Raw genomic sequence first — 18,476 nt, forward strand, 5'->3', positions numbered from 1 at the left:
TAGAAACGGAGGAGTTGTGTCACATATGAAGCTATCGAAAATATATGGGAATATTTGCTCAATCCAAACATACAACCTACTGATTGCAGTATTACCACAAAAATTGTGGTTCAAATTATTTAATGGAGAATTGTGCTGTATACGGTGGGGTCAGAATTAATTGACGCCCTTGATAAAGATGAAAAAAATGACTGTGTAAAATACAAATACTGAGCTACATGGTGTGCAAAAAAATGGGAAATTATATTATTTTTATACTAATACAATTGCTCAGAGAAAGTAAAACCAAAAAAATGCAACAAGGTAGGGGTCAAAATGATTGACACCTCTGTTTTCAATATCTTTCAAAACCTCACCTTGTGAGGATAACTGCACTGAAGCTTTTATGAGTTGAAAAAAACATTGGGAGTGATCTTAGACCATTCCTCCATACAAAATCCTTCCAGATCCTTGATATCCTTCGTTTGCGCTTATGGATTGGTCTCTTCAGTTCAAACCACAGCTTTTCAATGGGTTTCAAGTCCAGACACTGAGATGGCCATGGCAAAATGTTGATTTTGTGGCCGATTAACCATGTCTTTGTGGATTTTGATGTGTGTTTGGGGTTATTGCCTTGATAGAAGATCCACTTGCAGAGGCAACCAGGTTTTTATCTTAAATGTCCTGGTACTGGGCACTGGCGTACCACATTTCCCCGCAGCCTTGTGGGGCCCAGGTGTTAAGGATCAGCTTGGTGGAGGTGAGGTTGCATACCTTCACCAACTAGGGTTGGCCCATCAAGAAGTCCAGGACCCAGTTGCACAGGTCAGGGTTCAGACCCAGGGCCCGAGCTTAGTGATGAGTTTGAAGGACACTATGGTGTTGAAGGCTGAGCTGAAGTTGATGAACAGAATTCTTACATAGGTATTCCTCTTGTCCAGATGGGATAGGGCAATGTGCAGTGCGATTGCATCGTCTATGGATCTATTGGGGCGGTAATCATTTGTTTTTCAACAGGACAATGACCCAACACACCTCCAGGCTGTATAAGGGCTATTTTACCAAGAAGGAGAGTGATGGAGTGCTACATCAGATGACCTGGCCTCCACAATCACTCGATCTCAACCAAATTGAGATGGTTTGGGATGAGTCAGACCGCACAGTGAAGGAAAAGCAGCCAACAAGTGCTCAGCATTTGTGGGAACTCGTTCAAGACTTGGAAAAGCATTCCAGGTGAAGCTGGTTGAGAGAATGCCACGAGTGTTCAAAGCTGTCATCAAGGCAAAGGGTGGCTATTTAAGTATCTCAAATATTTCATATATTTTGATTTGTTTAACACTTTTTTGGTTACTACATGATTCCATATGTGTTATTTCATAGTTTTGATTTCTTTACTATTATTCTACAATGTTGAAAATAGTCAAAATAAAGAAAAACCCTTGAATGAGTAGGTGTTCTAAATCTTTTGACTGGTAGTGTACACCTCCACCTTTCTTGTTGACCTCATGGTAACATTTAATTCCTGTCCTGCAGCTCAGTTCAAAGGGACGACTGTATCTTTGATGTGTCTGGATGGTTTAATATATAATCCACAGCTTAATTATTAATTTGACCACGCTTAAATAGATATTCAATGTCTGATTTGTTATTGTTACCCATTTACCAATTACTGCCCTTCTTTATGAGATTTTGAAAAGCTCCCTGGTCTTTGCAGTTGAATCTTAGCTTGAAATTCAATACTTGACTGACTGACCTTACAGATGTTGTATGTATGGGGGACAGAGGAAGGGTTATTCACAAAAAAATCATGTCAACCCTTATTATTTCACACAGAGTGAGTAATTGTAACTTATTAAGTGATTTGTTAAGCCACATTTTACTCCTGAACTAATGTAGGTTTGCCGAAAGAAATGGGCTGAATACTTATGTAAAATGTGTAGAATAGCGTGAAATTAGCTATTAAACAGCACATTTTTCTGTCTTCCCCATGACAATGTGTAGAATTGCAGGAAATGTGCTTTAAAGGTAGACTCAGCGATATGAAGTAGATACAGAAAGTAACAACTAAGATTGTTGAAGCACAAGGCTTAACTTCTCCCCTGTTTTGGTCCTGTACCAGTCTGCATGCGCAGATACTGTGTGTGACTGTGTGAGAGCAAAGTCTTGCATCTTGCTCATCTCAATATCTGCGGTGCTGCTCGTTGCAACGTGATTTAGCTGAGTCTACCTCTAAAACAGCAACATTTTGTCTCAGCCTCATTTCAAAATGTGTAGAAGAGCATGATATTAGCTATAAAACTGCAAATTGTTCTCTTTGACCCTTGGCAAAATGTGTAGAATTTAGTGTCATTTGACCAAAGCACCGGTTCCAATCCAAGTACATTTGTTGAAAATAGAGCCCTTTGGCAATGCACATTTTGACTAGTGGATCTTCCAGCAAGACAATAAACCCAAGCATACAACAAAATCCACAAAGAAATTGTTAATTGGCCACAAAATCAAAATGTTTGAGTCTACGGACTTCAGAACCATGGAAAATATGTGGTCGATTGTATATAGAGAGCGTGCGACTCTTCCTTTTTTTGAATCAACTTCACTTAAAATCACAAAAGTAGAAAGCTTGGAATTTCTAATTTGGTAGGCAAATGTGGTGTTACCTGGCTTACACAATGCAGCCTGGTTCATTATGTAAATCTTTGAGTGATAAGAAATCTTAGAAAATTCCCTCACGCCAATGGGATGTTGTTTTATTCACAAATCACAAACATTGTATAGATTACATCAAATTACTGAAGGGAACACATTTAGGAAACTCATCCTTTTACAATGAGAAGCCATGGCTGACAGCAAAGAGTTAACTGCCACTCTTCTTAAGAGAGGCGGGAAGTTAGGGATGTCGTCACGGAGTTGCTCATACACCTGTAGCTAGGTAGAACCACATTCATCATACTGTTTACCTAGGTGAAAATAGCTCCTTATAAATATGACCTGAAGTCACATTGAAGCAAGCATTCCTACGCGCGCACCCTCTAGCATGAATTTGTCAGTATAGTGAGAACTTCATCACAGATAAGGCTGGCTGGCCATGATGACCAACAACCTCGCCTCTAACCCCACCAAGCAGGCCAGCTGAGGACTCTCTCAACTGTCAGAGCAGAAGAAAGCACTCCGACCACCTGATAGTGTTTGAGACACGGCTCCAGGTATCCTGCCTAATCCCCCTCTCTCTCTCTGACACATCACTGCCTCATGACCTGAGGGCCACAATCATCTGTTACAACCTGACAACTGAAACAGCCAACCAGAGAAGACCACTAGAAGAGAGCCTACATATTAAACTCATCCACCACCAGAGGAGCTTGGGACTTGAGCTTCTGCCCATCTGCACTGTGACTCACTGTGGAACTCTTCGGGCACCTGTACAAGAAGTCCATTGACAGACGTGAAGACAGATATCCAGAGTGACAGTCTACCAGCTCAAACACCATCAGCAGCCTGCTCCTCTGACCAGGTATGTCTACGGACACGCCTGGGTTTGGGAAAGATATTGAGGTGGATTTTTTTTAGAATGAAGTGGTAGACTGTCTTGAACTATGCAAGGTGATGATGATGGAGATGTTGATCAGTATGATTACTATGAGTTATATTATTGAGGATGACATACCATGGAACCAGTTTGATAGGAAGACTTTCAGACAGGGATTTACACTGTAGCAGTGAACTGTCAGAGTGTTGTATCTACCATGCCACTCTTTGCAGAAGGGGTCACAGTTGTACTGGACAAAGTGTCATCAAGACACTGATGAAGTATGTTTGAAGGAAACACTGTATTCAGTTTTTCACTCTGTTACTGTTTTTGGCAATTACAAATTCACTCCGATTTTTTTGCAATATCAGAGGTGATTCTCTTTCTTGTGGCATTTTCATGCACCTCGGATATAAAGTTCACGTGATCTGTTTCCTTTTGATACATTGACATTTCTTTGTTTTTCCTTGCATCCATGGAAAGAGCACCAAACTGCTTTTTAGTACACACAGGTTAATCACACACCTGCAATGTTTTTCAGTTTTAGTAAGCAGGCCCCAAGGGACACCAAACCAGTTCAACAGGTGTAATGAGAGTTTCACCACCCTCTTCTAATGACTGTGTGCCTGAACTTTGTTTGGAGGTTTAGATGACACACACACAGATGCACACACACACACTGAGAAATTATTTTTTAATGCTAGTAAAGTATCGAGATAAAGAAATAGGTGTGAATTTAAAGTAGCCCTCCCTTTGTTTAATGTGTAGGGGAATGCAATGAGTAATACATGACCAAATATCTTTCATATCGACTGAATGCCTCTGATATCACTTTAGAAATGGTTATCTATCAAGGTGTATTTTTGAACCCAGTGCTTTGTTCTAAAGAAGTATTTAATTCACGTGTATACAATAGTCACACACACGCACACATACCCACCAGGAAAACAGAGAAATGGAGCGCGATTGTAAGACACTACCTTCTTCATTAGAATGAATATATCTCAATTCTCAAACTATTAAAACATTCATGATTTGTACATGATGTTATACTCAAACAATAATTTCCCTTTATTGAACTATTTCATTATCCATAGAAGGCCCCCACTTTACAGTATTTGGTCCTCCGGCTATTTTAACTTCCCTGTAATAACTCACCAATTATGTTACACTTAGTATTGGAAATGATAAGCAATCAGCCAAAACCCCTCAAGCACTAAATGTAATAAAAACCTAAACGCATTTCCCACTTCATCACACAACTGCACTATACTGCCATTTATACACCTTAGTGCCAATAGCAAGATACAGCACATGTCATACATACATTCTGGTTCTGGTGCACAGAGACACAGCACTTCTCAACAGTCTCAATATTGAATGTATGTACAGTTTTTCATCTGAGCCCTCCTATTTGCTGGATCATTCTATACAATGTGAATACGGCCAGCACAGTATTATGAGCTGTTGCGGTTAAACCAGCACGTCAGAGGATACAATGCCACCTCCACCTCAGCTGTTACTCACACCGTGGATATGGGCTGGGTTATTTATTGTCCACCTTTTGTCTAATATGCTGTGAGGGCAGATACTTTCATTTTGCAATTAACCTCAAATACGTTTTGTTGACCTAAAAAACTTAACCCTGTCAGTGTCCACCAGTACCTGAGCCACCAGCCAAACACCCCAGGGCCTCAGTCTATAAGTGCTGATTCAGCTATCATGGATACAGTATTGTATGACATTGTGGACATTTATATAAATGAACTTACTGTATATTAATGACATGTTTTTTTTCAATGGTTTTGGTGCAAGTACTGTATGTGGTAAATTTTCACAACTCTAAGTACAAAAATCTAAACAGGTAATCAAAATGGCTCATGTGCACCAAATCTCTTTCAATTTGGATACCTGTTCATACCTGCTTTTCAAAATACAATATTCACATTTTTGTATGATTTTATTTTAATTTGTTGACAATACATTTAACTATCACTTTATCAATCTGCTCAAAACTGCTAACTGCTGAATCAAAATCGCATATCAATTTCCTCCCGAGTGGCGCAGCGGTCTAAGGAACTACATAGCAGTGCTTGAGACGTCACTACATCCTGGGTTCGATCCCAGGCTGTGACACAGCCGGTAGTGACCGGGAGACCCATGAAGCAGCATACAATTGGCCCAGCATTGTCCGGGTTAGAGGAGGGTTTGGCCGGCCGGGATTACTTTGTCCCATCGCGCTCTAGCGACTCCTTGTGGTGGGCCGGGTGCCTGCAAGCTAACTTTGGTTGCCAGTTGGATGGTGTTTCCTCCAACCACATTGGTGCGGCTGCTTTCTGAGTTAAGCGAGCAGTGTGTCAAGAAGCAGTGCGGCTTGGCAGGGTTGTGTTTCAGAGGACGAATGGCTCTCGACCTTCGCCTCACCCAAGTCCGTAGGGGAGATGCAGCGATGGGACAAGACTGTAATTGGATATCACGAAATTAGGGGGGAAAGGGGTTAAAGTACCAACAAAAGAATAAGTGCTGAACACTGTACAATTCTATATTTTTACATCATAAATGTATCAATTGAAATCCATTTATGTTGGAAAGTAAAACCAAATCATATATGGATGTGGCTGTAAATACTACATCATCGTCCTCCATCAGCCAGTGTGCTTCAATATTTCAAAGTGGAAAGAGGCACTATGTGCTACCATTTGGAATTATAGTGTGTTGTACAATGCACTGCTATAATACCTGGGTTGTATATAACAATATATTCCACTCATCGTCTGAGTATTATTGATACACTGTGAGCTGATTCATTTTGCCAAGGAGAGAGACATGCGATGCTGTTATCAGTTTACTTAGAAAGGTGATCTTCTACAATGTTGCATAGGGCAGAAATGGAATACACAGCACCTTGCTACACATATATATATTTTTACAGTAGCCAACTGCTTTACAATACCCCTACAATACCGTTATATCGGAAAATCTGTTCCACGTATGTACTGTGTAAAGATAATGAAAGTGTAAGACTGACGTATTTCTTAACATGGTCTTAACCTGTCATTGGTTTGCAAAAACAAATTGCATGTCAAGTTACTCTGGATAAGAGCGTCTGCTAAATGACTTAAATGTAAATGTAAATGTAAATACTCTATAGAAAAAAAAATACATTTAGAAATGTGTATCTTGTGTTTTTTGCTATTGGATTAAAAGGTAGTTAAAATTAGTAAATGGTGAGGCTGTCATTATTTTGTCCTGTGTGGCTGAGATGGTAGAGCACAGTGCTTGCTACACCAGTGTTGTGGGTTCGACTCCCACGGGGGACAAGTTACAAAAAGTATGAAAAATGTATGCACTCACTACTGTAAATCACTCTGGATAAGAGTGTCTGCTAAATGACGTAAATGTACATTTGATGTATTGATGGCAAAACAAAATGTTCTTCTGGTATTTAAACGAAAATCAAATCATCATGTTTATTGGTTGCATACACATATTTAGCAGATGTTATTGCGAGTGTAGAGAAATGCTTGTGAATATAATGTGAGAAATAACACACACATACACACACAAAATAATACTGCAAAGTTGCTTAGAAGTCAGGAACCAGGCGACCATGTCTATCAGTGCCATGTTATTTTTATGAACTCTAATCAAATCAAATCAAATCAAATCAAATCAAATTTATTTATATAGCCCTTCGTACATCAGCTGATATCTCAAAGTGCTGTACAGAAACCCAGCCTAAAACCCCAAACAGCAAACAATGCAGGTGTAAAAGCACGATACCCCTATCAAGAGTTCTGAACATAAGAATGCGGACATTACAAGTGAATCAGTTTAGAGTTTTGTAGTTTTGAAAATACACCACTTACATCTGAAAAATGTGCTTGAAAATAACTGATATACAGTGCCTTCAGAAAGTATTCGGACCGCTTGACTTTTTTCACATTTGTTACATTACAGCTTTATTCTAGAATTGATTAAATTGTTTTTTTCCCCCTCATCAATCTACACACAAAACTCCATAATGACTATACAAAAACAGGTTTTAGAAAGTTTTGCAAATGTATAAAATAAAAAAACGGAAATATCACATTTACATAAGTATTCAGACCATTTACTCAGTACTTTGCACCATTGGCAGCGATAACAGCCTTGAGTCTTCTTTCGTATGATGCTACGAGCTTGGCACACCTGTATTTGGGGAGTTTCTCCCATTCTTCTCTGCAGATCCTCTCAATCTCTGTCAGGTTGGATGGGGAGCGTCGATGCAATGCTATTTTCGGGTCTCTCCAGAGATGTCTGATCGGGTCGTTGTCCTGTTGGAAGGTGAACCTTCCAGGTTTCCTCCAGATGTGACACTTAATCTTGATTTCATCAGACCAGAGAATCTTGTTTCTCATGGTTTGAGAGTCTTAAGGTGCCTTTTGGCAAACTCCAAGTGGGCTGTCATGTGCCTTTTACTGAAGAGTGGCTTCCATCTGGCCAATCTACCATAAAGGCCTGGTTGGTGGAGTACTGCAGAGATGGTTGTCCTTCTGGAAGGTTTTGGTACCCTTCCCCAGATCTGTGCCTTGACACAATCCTGTCTCGGTGCTCTAAGGACAATTCCTTTGACCTCATGGCTTGGTTTTTGCTCTGACATGCACTGTCAACTGTGGGACCTTATATAGGCAGGTGTGTGACTTTCCAAATCATGTGCAATCAATTGAATGTACCACAGATGGACTCCAATCAAGTTGTAGAAACATCTCAAGGATGATCAATGGAAAAAGGATGCGCCTGAGCTCAATTTAAAGTCTCATAGCAAAGGGTTTGAATACTTATGCAAATAAGGTATTTCTGTTTTAAATTCTTTATAAATTTGTAAACATTTCTAAAAATCTGTTTTCACTTTGTCATTATGGGGCATTGTGTGTAGACTGATGAGGACAAAAATGGATTTCATCCATTTTAGAATGAGGCTGTAACAACAAAATGTGGAAAAAGTCAAGGGGTCTAAATACTTTCCGAATGCACTGTATTCCCGTTGATTCTTGAAGAATATAACTTAGAAATGTCTCATGAGTTTACCCCATCTGAACCCAAAATATCAGCTTGTTTTAATCAAATGTTTGTAAACAATGTAAAGGTAAACAAGTGCTGTATAGCCTCAAAACATGGTTAACATTGTTATTTTGATATCATGGATGGTCAGTCCTTGCATCCATATGAGTTTGAAAGTGGTTACATTCCTCCAGGCCCATCCCTCAGTTTTAAAAAGCAACCAAAACAGAGGGCAGGTGACCACTTTGTTATTGTTTCAATTAAGGATTCTAGCTTTTAATGGGACAATGCTACTTACTTCATCCTATATTATCACCTCTTAACCCAGTGATTATAATGGATATACTGGATGCCAGTATACTCACATGTAGTTTAATTTAATGCATTAGCACCCAGTCTTGACATTACATGATGTCTGTTACCTTATGTTTAAGTGATAATGTCTGAGAAGCCGGTGTTTGGAGGGTATATTAGCACGGGTGTTGTTAGGCCCGAGACGAGGCATTATCACTATCATAAAACGGTAGCCTATCGGTAAAGGACGCTGGGTCAGTATCCGAAAGGTTGCTGGTTCAATTTCCAGAGCTGACTAGGTGAAAAATCTATTGATGTGTCCTTGAACAACGCACTTAACCCTAATTCATATGGATAAGAGTGTCTGCTAAAATGTAAATAACAATTTACGTATTTTCATCAAAAACATTATGTTAATGAATTTATTCATACTATTTCATCCTTCCACGATATATAGTACCGACACAAATCTAAGGTTGCTAGCCAAGCCGGCTGGTCGTTTGTTCTTTCGGTTCGGTTGCCAGAGACGCGACCCGGTCTTAAATCTTTTTGTTCTGTATCTGGACGTGACCCAGTCCTTCGTTCTATTGTCAATGTTCTCATTGCTAGCTGGGCAACTACGGCTAATTTACAGTCACGTCAAACGGTGCAGTCAGAATAACAGCAAAGTAGCTGCATTTGCGTTTGTTTAAGCTGTTTTCTAGTGACATTTATCTGGATACATCCATAACAATGAGGTAATGATGTGCGATTTCGTCTGGCATAGAAAATGTGCACTCTCCTCAGGACACTGTTGTTCAGAGGACCTTGCCAACAACACAGCTAACACAATCACTTCAAACTAAAGCTGGAAAGACTGCAAACGGGCTGCATTTCGTTTAGTTTGACCTGTTTTCTATTGACATTTGCATACATCCATAAAGATTATGCCAGCAGATTCATGATTTTGACTGTCTGCGAAAAGCTGTCTGCCTGTCTGTCTGGTTAAGACACTTTTATTACTATGGGACAACTGTAGATCGAAGTTGAATATTGAAACAATGTTGCAAATGTCGGAGAGACAGACAGTAAGGTTTATACAAATCTCCACTGTTGGAAACTAAATGTTAGTCTAAAAGAAATGTGAGATAATGTCTAGATGCTTTTTATAGTGGAGATCAAGTTTATAAATTGCCTGCCTGGGCTGATGAGACAGTGGATTGCGCAGTCAGATGGAACAGAGTAAATAGGCATTTTAACGTCATAGATTTAGCCTGTGGTAATTTGTGGAATAGACACCATCTGGAATGCATTTTTAACCAACAGCATTCAGGATTAGACCCACCCGTTGTATAATCTCACAGAACCAACTATCAAACTAACTGTCATTTGTCACTTGTAGCGTTAGGGTAAAGCCCATTTATGCTTGATCTTGTAAATGTGGTTTCAGGCTCCATGTGGAGGATGTGACGTAATCGGAACCTCGGAGGCACGAAGAGGCCAAATTGAGCTATTTACTGCATCGCTGTGCACCTCCCAAATTTTGTAACAATGTACAGGGCTCCTTATAGCTCCGCACTGACATGATTGGTTGACAGTAGAACACAAACTCACTTCCTTGACAACTTCCCTCACTTCTGCTCCGCGAAGCACTTAAAGTATGAATGCCTTGACTTCTGCAGAGGCCATGTCCCTGTAAATCCTGCAGGCCAGTACAGACGTTGGATTGACCAAGCAGCGTCTGCATTGGTTGTGCAGCGCCTTTCAGGGTTTCTGTAGCTCTGACTAGGGGAAGAGGTTACTGATAACATGACAAAAAGTCAACCCTTTGAAATTCTTACACACCATACTCAAACGTGCTACTCTACACAATGAAGTGTTGTTTTTATGAAAATAGATTGGTTAATTCAACATTTCAAAGAAAGTACCAACAGAACAAACAACATTAATGAAATGTCATGTTTGCTTTCGGATTACTACTGTTTCATATTTTGACATTTGGATATGGTTTCAATGTTGCATTAAGACAACACTGTCTGAGGGAAAAGCTTGCCATGTGAATTGAAAAGGAAAATAAGCCAGTCAAATAAAGTGACTAGAAAATTGTAATTAGAAAGTGTCACTCATGGATGACAGATTATTTTTTTCACCAGACATGATACAATTTTTTTTTTTAAATTCTTACACCTAACATTTGCTATGTCGATATGTGAACTGTTTGCCATCAAGTTCGCTATTGTTTTGAGACCTTTCGGAAAGGGTCTTTTTGTGTATCCAGGATGAATCCCTTTATATAACATGCCTGATGAAAGTCTTCCTTTCTGATCTCCAGTACTGTTGAAGCTATGGGGAGTCCAGGCTGTGACCGCGTGGGGAGCACAGTGCCCCTTCCCCTGATGAGTTTCAATGACTACCCCTACAGTGTGTCTGCTCTGAGGGCCTGGGAGGAGGAGGACACCAAGCCGCCCCGTGGACTGATAACTGTGCCTAAACACACCGCTCCTGAACGCAGCCTGCAAGGGGTGTTCCTGCCCTGCTCTGACATGCTCTTCACTGAAGACAGCTTGTGGCTGTTGAAGAAGAAAGAGGCAGCACCCCCTGAGCCCCCCTGTAAGCCCTTGGAGCAGTGCCCTGTCATCGACAGCCAGGGCCTGGGGGTGGGCCTGGGATTGGAGGTCCCCTCTGGGCTAGAGGGACAGGTGGAGGAACGCTGTCTGGAGCAGGTTCAGAGCATTGTGTTGGGAGAAGTAATGAAGGACATAGAGACCGCCTGCAAGCTGCTCAACATTACCCCAGGTAGGAAAACTGTTTAACTACCAAGATATTGTGTGTCTGTAATTTGTTACCATATTGTTACCATGGTATTACGGTTATTATTACTGTTATTACTGTGCTGTAAACTATGCTACTGTTTCATACAGTGCCTTGGGAAAGTATTCAGACCCCTTGACTTTTTACATGTTTTGTTACGTTACAGCCTTATTCTAAAATAGATTTAAAAAATGTAAATCCTCAGAAATCTACACACAATACCACCATAATGACAAAGTGAAAACAGGTTTTTGCAAATGTATTAAAAATAAAAAACAGAAATACCTTCTTTACATGAGTATTCCGACCCTTCGCTATGAGATCAATTGATTAGACATGATTTGGAAAGGCACACACCTGTCTATATAAGGTCCCACAGTTGACAGTGCATGTCAGAGCAAAAACCATGATGTCAAAGGAATTGTCTGTAGAGCTATGAGACAGGATTGTGTCGAGGCACATATCTGGGGAAGGGTACCAAATAAACTATGCAGCATTGAAGGTCCCCAAGAACACAGTGGCCTCCATCATTCTAAAATGGAAGAAGTTTGGAACCACCAAGACTCTTCCCAGAGCTGGCCGCCCAGCCAAACTGAGCAATCGGGGGAGATGGGCCTTGGTCAGGAAAATGACCAAGAACCCGATTGGTTCAGTGAAGCATGGTGGTGGCAGCATCATGCTGTGGGGATGTTTTTCAGTTGCAGGGACTGGGAGAGTAGTCAGGATCGAGGCAAAGATGAACGGAGAGAGATCCTTGATGAAAACCTGCTAGAGCACTCAGGACCTCAGACTGTTGTGAAGGTTCACCTTCCAACAGGACAACAACCCAGACAGGACAAGCACACAGCCAAGACAACACAGTAGTGGCTTCGTGACAAGTCTCTGAATGTCCTCGAGTGGCCCAGCCAGAGCCCGGACTTGAACCCGAACGAACATCTCTGAAGAGACCTGAAAGTAGCTGTGCAGCAACTCTCCCCATCCAACCTGACAGAGATTGAGAGGATCTGTAGAGAATAATGGGAGAAACTCCCAACATACAGGTGTGCCAAGCTGGTAGCGTCACACCCAAGAAGACTTGAGGCTGTAATCGCTGCCAAAGGTGCTTCAACAAAGTAAAGGGTCAGAGTAAAGGGTCTGAATACTTATGTAAATGTGACATTTACGTGTTTTTTTGTTACTGTTTTTGCTTTGTTATTATTGAGCATTGTGGGTAGATTAATACAGATTTAAAAAACGATTGAATCAATTTTAGAATAAGGCTGTAACCTACCAAAATGTGAAAAAAGTCAAGGGGTCTGAATAGTCTCCAGAAGGGATAGACCTCATGTCTCTATCAGTCTCAGGGTGTGTCATGTTCACCACAGATAAACATGTGATCTGTCACTGTCTGTAGAATGACTAGAATAAGGATAAAAGAGCACTGAGAAAAGTCTCACAGTTGAAACACCCCATTATCCACTGTCAGATCTTTCTTATAAGGAAAGCAAACAAAACAGTAAAGGTCACCATTCACTGTAGAGTGCCCTTTTTTTATGCGACATTGCGACTTCTATGCTAATAAATAAGACTTCTATGCTAATAATATATTATTATTATTATTATCACTGCATTGTTGGGAAAGAGCTCTCAAGGTAAGGATTTTACTGTACTGTTTTACACCTGTTGTATGCTGTGCACGTGGCGAATAAACTTCAAAACTTGAATAATCTCTGAAACTTGAAACTTTAATACCACTGACGCTGGGCTAAACCCAATGACAGAAGTGTCTGGGGCCTCTCCGCCCTGTGCAAATGCCTCTGTTGACAATTCATAATTTCACACGCCTCATTTCACATGCTCACTCACTCACTACTTGTCATAGGGAAGACAAATATCAGTTCAGAAATTGCATACAGTACAATGTACCTCATCGCCTCTGCAGAACCCATGGAGTGGAACTGTGGGAACGTCCAGAAGTGGCTGCTGTGGACAGAGCACCTGTACAGACTACCCCAGGTGGGAAAGGTGTTCCAGGAGCTCAGTGGGAAGGACCTGTGCTCCATGACAGAGGAGGACTTCAGGCAGCGCTCAATGCAATGTGGAGACCTGCTGTTTGCTCACCTGGACATCTGGAGATCAGGTAGGGCAACTGACAACCTTGAACGGATCTGTTAATCAGACTGTGATATATATACACTGAGTGTACACAACATTAGGAACACCTTCCTAATATTGAGTTGCATCCTCTTTGGCCCTCAGAACAGCCTCAATTTGCTGGGGACTCTACAAGGTGTCGAAAACGTTCCACAGGGATGTTGGCCCATGTTGACTCCAATGCTTCCCACACTTGTTTCAAGTTGGCTGGATGTCCTTTGGGTGGTGGGCCATTCCTGATACACATGGGAAACTGTTGAGTGTGAAAAACCCAGCAGCATTGCAGTTCTTGACACACTGAAACTGGTGCACCTGGCACCTACTACCATACCCCGTTCAAAGACACTTAAATATTTTGTCTTACCCATTCACCCTCTGAGTGGCACACATCCACAATCCATGTTTCAATTGTATCAAGGCTTAAAAATACTTATTTAACCTGTCTCCTCCCCTTTATCTACACTGATTGAAGTGGACTTAACAAGTGACATCAATAAGGGATCATAGCTTTCACCTGGATTCACCTGGTCAGTCTATGGAATGGAAAGAGCAGGTGTTCTTAATGTTTTGTACACTTATATTATAACATGGCATATATTTAATTTATGGTGTGCGTAATTCCATAGAAAATTATTGAATGTTTAATAGCCACAAGCCAAATGAGTACTTGGCTCATTCACTATATAGATTGTACTGTAGTTTTCAGATATTTTCTTAGTCTTATGTTGAGATAACAAATGTGTAATCCTGTTCAATGTTGTTTTTGTCACAGCTGCGTGCATGAAGGAGTGCTGCACACCAGGAGATACCAAGTTACATAGTGCTGAGGAGACGTGTCCAGAGGCTGACTCATCCTGCTCAAGCCAGCCCATCCACCTGTGGCAGTTCCTTAGACAGCTGCTCCTCAAGCCACACAACTATGAACGCTGCATCCGCTGGCTCAACAAGGAGAAAGGTTAGTGGGCAGGGGAAAGAGGGGGGAGTGCAGACAGGTGTATGGTGTACATTTTAGCCTGGAATTTCAGCCTGTTCAGGTGGGATAGAGTTTTTGGCCCAGATCATGACATCACAATCTGATCGGATTATTCTGACCAATGACCAGTCATCTTTTATTTTGCATATGATTCCTCCTACTTTGAAAGGGTACGCAGGGTAGGCTCTAGATTCAAGATGGTCCGATGCGCCAATCAGGGCAGTGTATGTAAATATATTTAAATTCCTATAAACACGCCCACAAGATCAGACTGAGCATTTCAATGGCAAAAGCTTATTTTTATGAAATAGACACACGCAGTAATTTATTAGAAATATAGTGATGATTTAAAAGCTAAAATAAAAAGACTGGATGAGGGCTTTAAAGCTGAGGGTGTCCTAAAAGGTACACTGTAAGGGTGAGAACATTTGGCCATGTGAACTGACTTGGGTTATTCAACATTTGGGGCTTATTGTCCATTGGTTGCTGAAAAAAGTGAAATGTTCCATCTCTTGCATTTTATTTTTCCTTTGAATCATCAGGTATCTTCAAAATCGAAAACTCGGCTTATGTAGCCAGGTTATGGGGCCTCAGAAAGAATCGTCCAGCTATGAACTACGACAAGCTGAGTCGCTCTATCCGGCAGTACTACAAGAAGGGCATCATCCGCAAGCCTGATGTGTCCCAGAGACTGGTCTACCAGTTTGTCCACCCTGTATGAAGCTGTTGAGCAGCCAGCCAGAAGAGGAGAACACGAGTGGTGAAGACTGGTGATAACTAACTGAAAAGAAGCCTCTAACTGCTGTTTTAGCTCCAGCATTAACAATGCACTGCATAGACTGCCTCCTGCATTGTGCACTCCTGCCTAATTTCAATATTCTTATGTGTAACCTGATTGCATATGGGAATTTATTGTCACATTGCATTAGATATGTAATGTTTTACATTTCCAATATTGTTGAAATAATTTTAATATTAATTGTCCAATATTTCATTTTCACAAATGTCAATTCCATGTTTGTATACTTTTTCTCTTAATCACCAGTACATCAGCTACTATTTATTTCTTCATTTGTAATGGTTGCTCTTTTTAGTGCCATTTACATTTCAACATGTCCCTCCTTACAACCCATAGCACTTACAAATGTTACATTTTACATAATTAGTTCTCTGAAGCTTGCTTTGGAAACTACAGTGGACTAAGCTATGGTGAGTATATAATGTACTATAGAATGGATTGAATATGTTCACTGCTGATCTCTAGTAGCAGTCCGATGTTAAGGCCACTTCATAGGTCACAGTCACAGCTGTTTACCCCATACAGTAGGGCCAATTATGATCCTGATGTAGATTTGTAATATCACAGATCTCATTGAATTGAAATGATTTGACTCCGGTGCCCATTCCCTGGCGGAAGAATACAGTCTAATAGGAATTAGTGAATACAGTGAACTACTGTAATATAAGCATTTCAATACCACTGCCACATTTCAAGTGCTAGGAACTGTATGTGGAGTCGAACACCTGCGTCAGAGATTTAGTGATTGGATACATACAAATGTTGGAATATAATATTGAATATTTATAATGACAATGTGTAAGAATGTGTTTAAATACTGAATGTGTTTAAAACAAAGCAGCTTTTTTACATCAAGCACCCTAAGACTACAATCATAGCATATCATAACCCATAATGCAGAGTCAAAATCCATCCACAAAACACACACGGGACACAAAACATTTTGTTTGTATTCTCAACAAACTTGTTTTCCCCTTTCAAACCAATATTGTAATATTGACACCATCACAACAACTTTGATTCAGAATATCATCCTTATTATCATAATCATAATGATCTTTATGCATATTTAAATGAACCTTGTGTTACATTAAGATGAACAGGCACTACACCAGTTAGGAGATCAAATTACATCACTAACTATAAACATACACACGTCTGCTAATACAGGCGTTTCACAACATGAGCCGTGTCCCCCTTGTGTGCATCAGGAAGAGAAAAATCAACATTAAAAAAGCATTTACATATACACCGTTTTTACTGCCTCAATGAAGTTAGGTTTAATTTCCAACTCACAGTTGTACAGTTACAAGAGAATAAAATCCTTAAATTACATCATCATATACAAATCTGACAGCGTGGGGTATCATCACGCTCTTATATGGTACATTGACAATTCCATTGCGATGCAATTCATACGATATGGTACCTATTACTTAATATGCTTTCCATTGCTGTTATTTTGTTGTAATACATTTGCATGTATGATACTACATTTCGTCTTAGTATTTGATCACTTGCATTTTTTTATTATTATTTTATTTACAATTACACAACTCATACACGCTGAATGATAAAGATTTTTGTTTCCCAAAAAATATCTACCCGAGGTGTGTGTGTGTGTAAAGGCTATAAGATCATTTGATGATATTAGTTATTTTTGCTGGGTAGTTTACACTAAGATACATAACTTGTGAGCTGGTGATGTGTTCTCTCAACAGTGATACCAAGACCTGGTGAAATCTCCTCTGAAGCCATAACCAAAACACATCTTGCCAATATAATAATGTTCTATGACATCAAACTTGAGGCGGTTTAACCTCATGTTCATGACCCCTGTTCTGTGCAAAGCTTTCTGCTCTCACAACATTATTGCATGCCTGATTTAGATAGCCCACCATTGGCAAAAATATTTGAATCGGATAAACATCTGATAAACTAGATTTGTCAGCAAGTACTGTAATATTTTCTGTATATACAGTATGTGCATTTAAAGCAGGGGCTGAGTTAGGTGTGAGCATGTGAAGTATACTACCATGAGCAATCTAAAGTACAGTTAATTACTTCTGTCAAATAAATTATTTCTGATATACTGTAGTCACTGTGGTATGCTCTTGTCTTCCCCCCTGTGGATCAACTATTGAATGATCAAATAAATACTGAGACAACAGGTAGCAGTTAGTTGCATGACAGGGTTATGTGATAGTTGAGTTATTGCATGAGGAAAGAGTTTTATGTATTTCAGATTTCGGTCATTCTTTGGCTCAGTAGGGGGCCGATTCCGACCCGAGTTAAGTGGCGTAAATGGAACATAGTCCCTTTTAATGAACTTTTATCTCTATGCTTGTACTGACCTTGAATTTAAGCATTTACATTACATTTACATTTAAGTCATTTAGCAGACGCTCTTATCCAGAGCGACTTACAAATTGGCATGCGAATAGCATGCTATTCACCTGCTATTCATTCGGGGTAGAGATCTAAGATACGAAGGCGTGACGGAGGTTTGTCTACAGACACGCCATATTCTGACCGTGACCTAATTCCCTAATAATTCCACTACCTTGACACTGTAGCGAATCTGCCGGTTCCAATTGAAAAAAGCATCCATTTTTTTCTTATATAGAAATAACAGCATTATCCATGCACTGTAATGTTTCAATTGATAAGAGCTATTGATAAGAGCTAGGTAAAGTATTAATCTGTTTGGAGAAGGGGATTATAAATACACATAGCAATTGTTTGAGATGATTTTTCCTTATGATCCCAGGAGACGAATGTGAAACCAGTCATATGGAAGCTAACTGAAAATCATATCAACATGACATGTATTGCGGCCTCTTTTCCGCAGTGAAATAGGCATAAATAACTTTGCCATTATTTAGAATTTTAATTGTGTGCCCTCATCATTTGCGTGGATGAAATTTGGAGACCCAAGA

General features: G+C 40.1%; 1 protein-coding gene across 1 annotated transcript; it reads left to right on the forward strand.

The window, feature by feature from the left end:
• Positions 1-2,979: 2,979 nt before the first annotated feature.
• LOC115102311 (SAM pointed domain-containing Ets transcription factor-like) lies at positions 2,980-17,437 on the forward strand. The gene is made up of 5 exons (XM_029622134.2): positions 2,980-3,490; positions 11,154-11,617; positions 13,554-13,751; positions 14,538-14,720; positions 15,281-17,437. The coding sequence occupies exons 2-5, from the start codon at positions 11,167-11,169 to the stop codon at positions 15,457-15,459; spliced, it is 1,011 nt and encodes a 336-aa protein (XP_029477994.1). The 5' UTR covers positions 2,980-3,490; positions 11,154-11,166; the 3' UTR covers positions 15,460-17,437.
• Positions 17,438-18,476: the final 1,039 nt, after the last annotated feature.

This window comes from Oncorhynchus nerka, linkage group LG20 (genome assembly GCF_034236695.1).
Source record: "Oncorhynchus nerka isolate Pitt River linkage group LG20, Oner_Uvic_2.0, whole genome shotgun sequence".
Taxonomy (NCBI): Eukaryota; Metazoa; Chordata; class Actinopteri; order Salmoniformes; family Salmonidae; genus Oncorhynchus; species Oncorhynchus nerka.

Excerpts from the sequence above, each read along its gene's own strand:
- LOC115102311 (XM_029622134.2), top strand. The coding sequence starts at position 11,167 with ATGGGGAGTCCAGGCTGTGACCGCGTGGGGAGCACAGTGCCCCTTCCC. Across the intron at positions 11,618-13,553 it reads GCTGCTCAACATTACCCCAG|AACCCATGGAGTGGAACTGT; the intron begins GTAGGAAAACTG and ends TCGCCTCTGCAG. Across the intron at positions 13,752-14,537 it reads CCTGGACATCTGGAGATCAG|CTGCGTGCATGAAGGAGTGC; the intron begins GTAGGGCAACTG and ends TTTTTGTCACAG.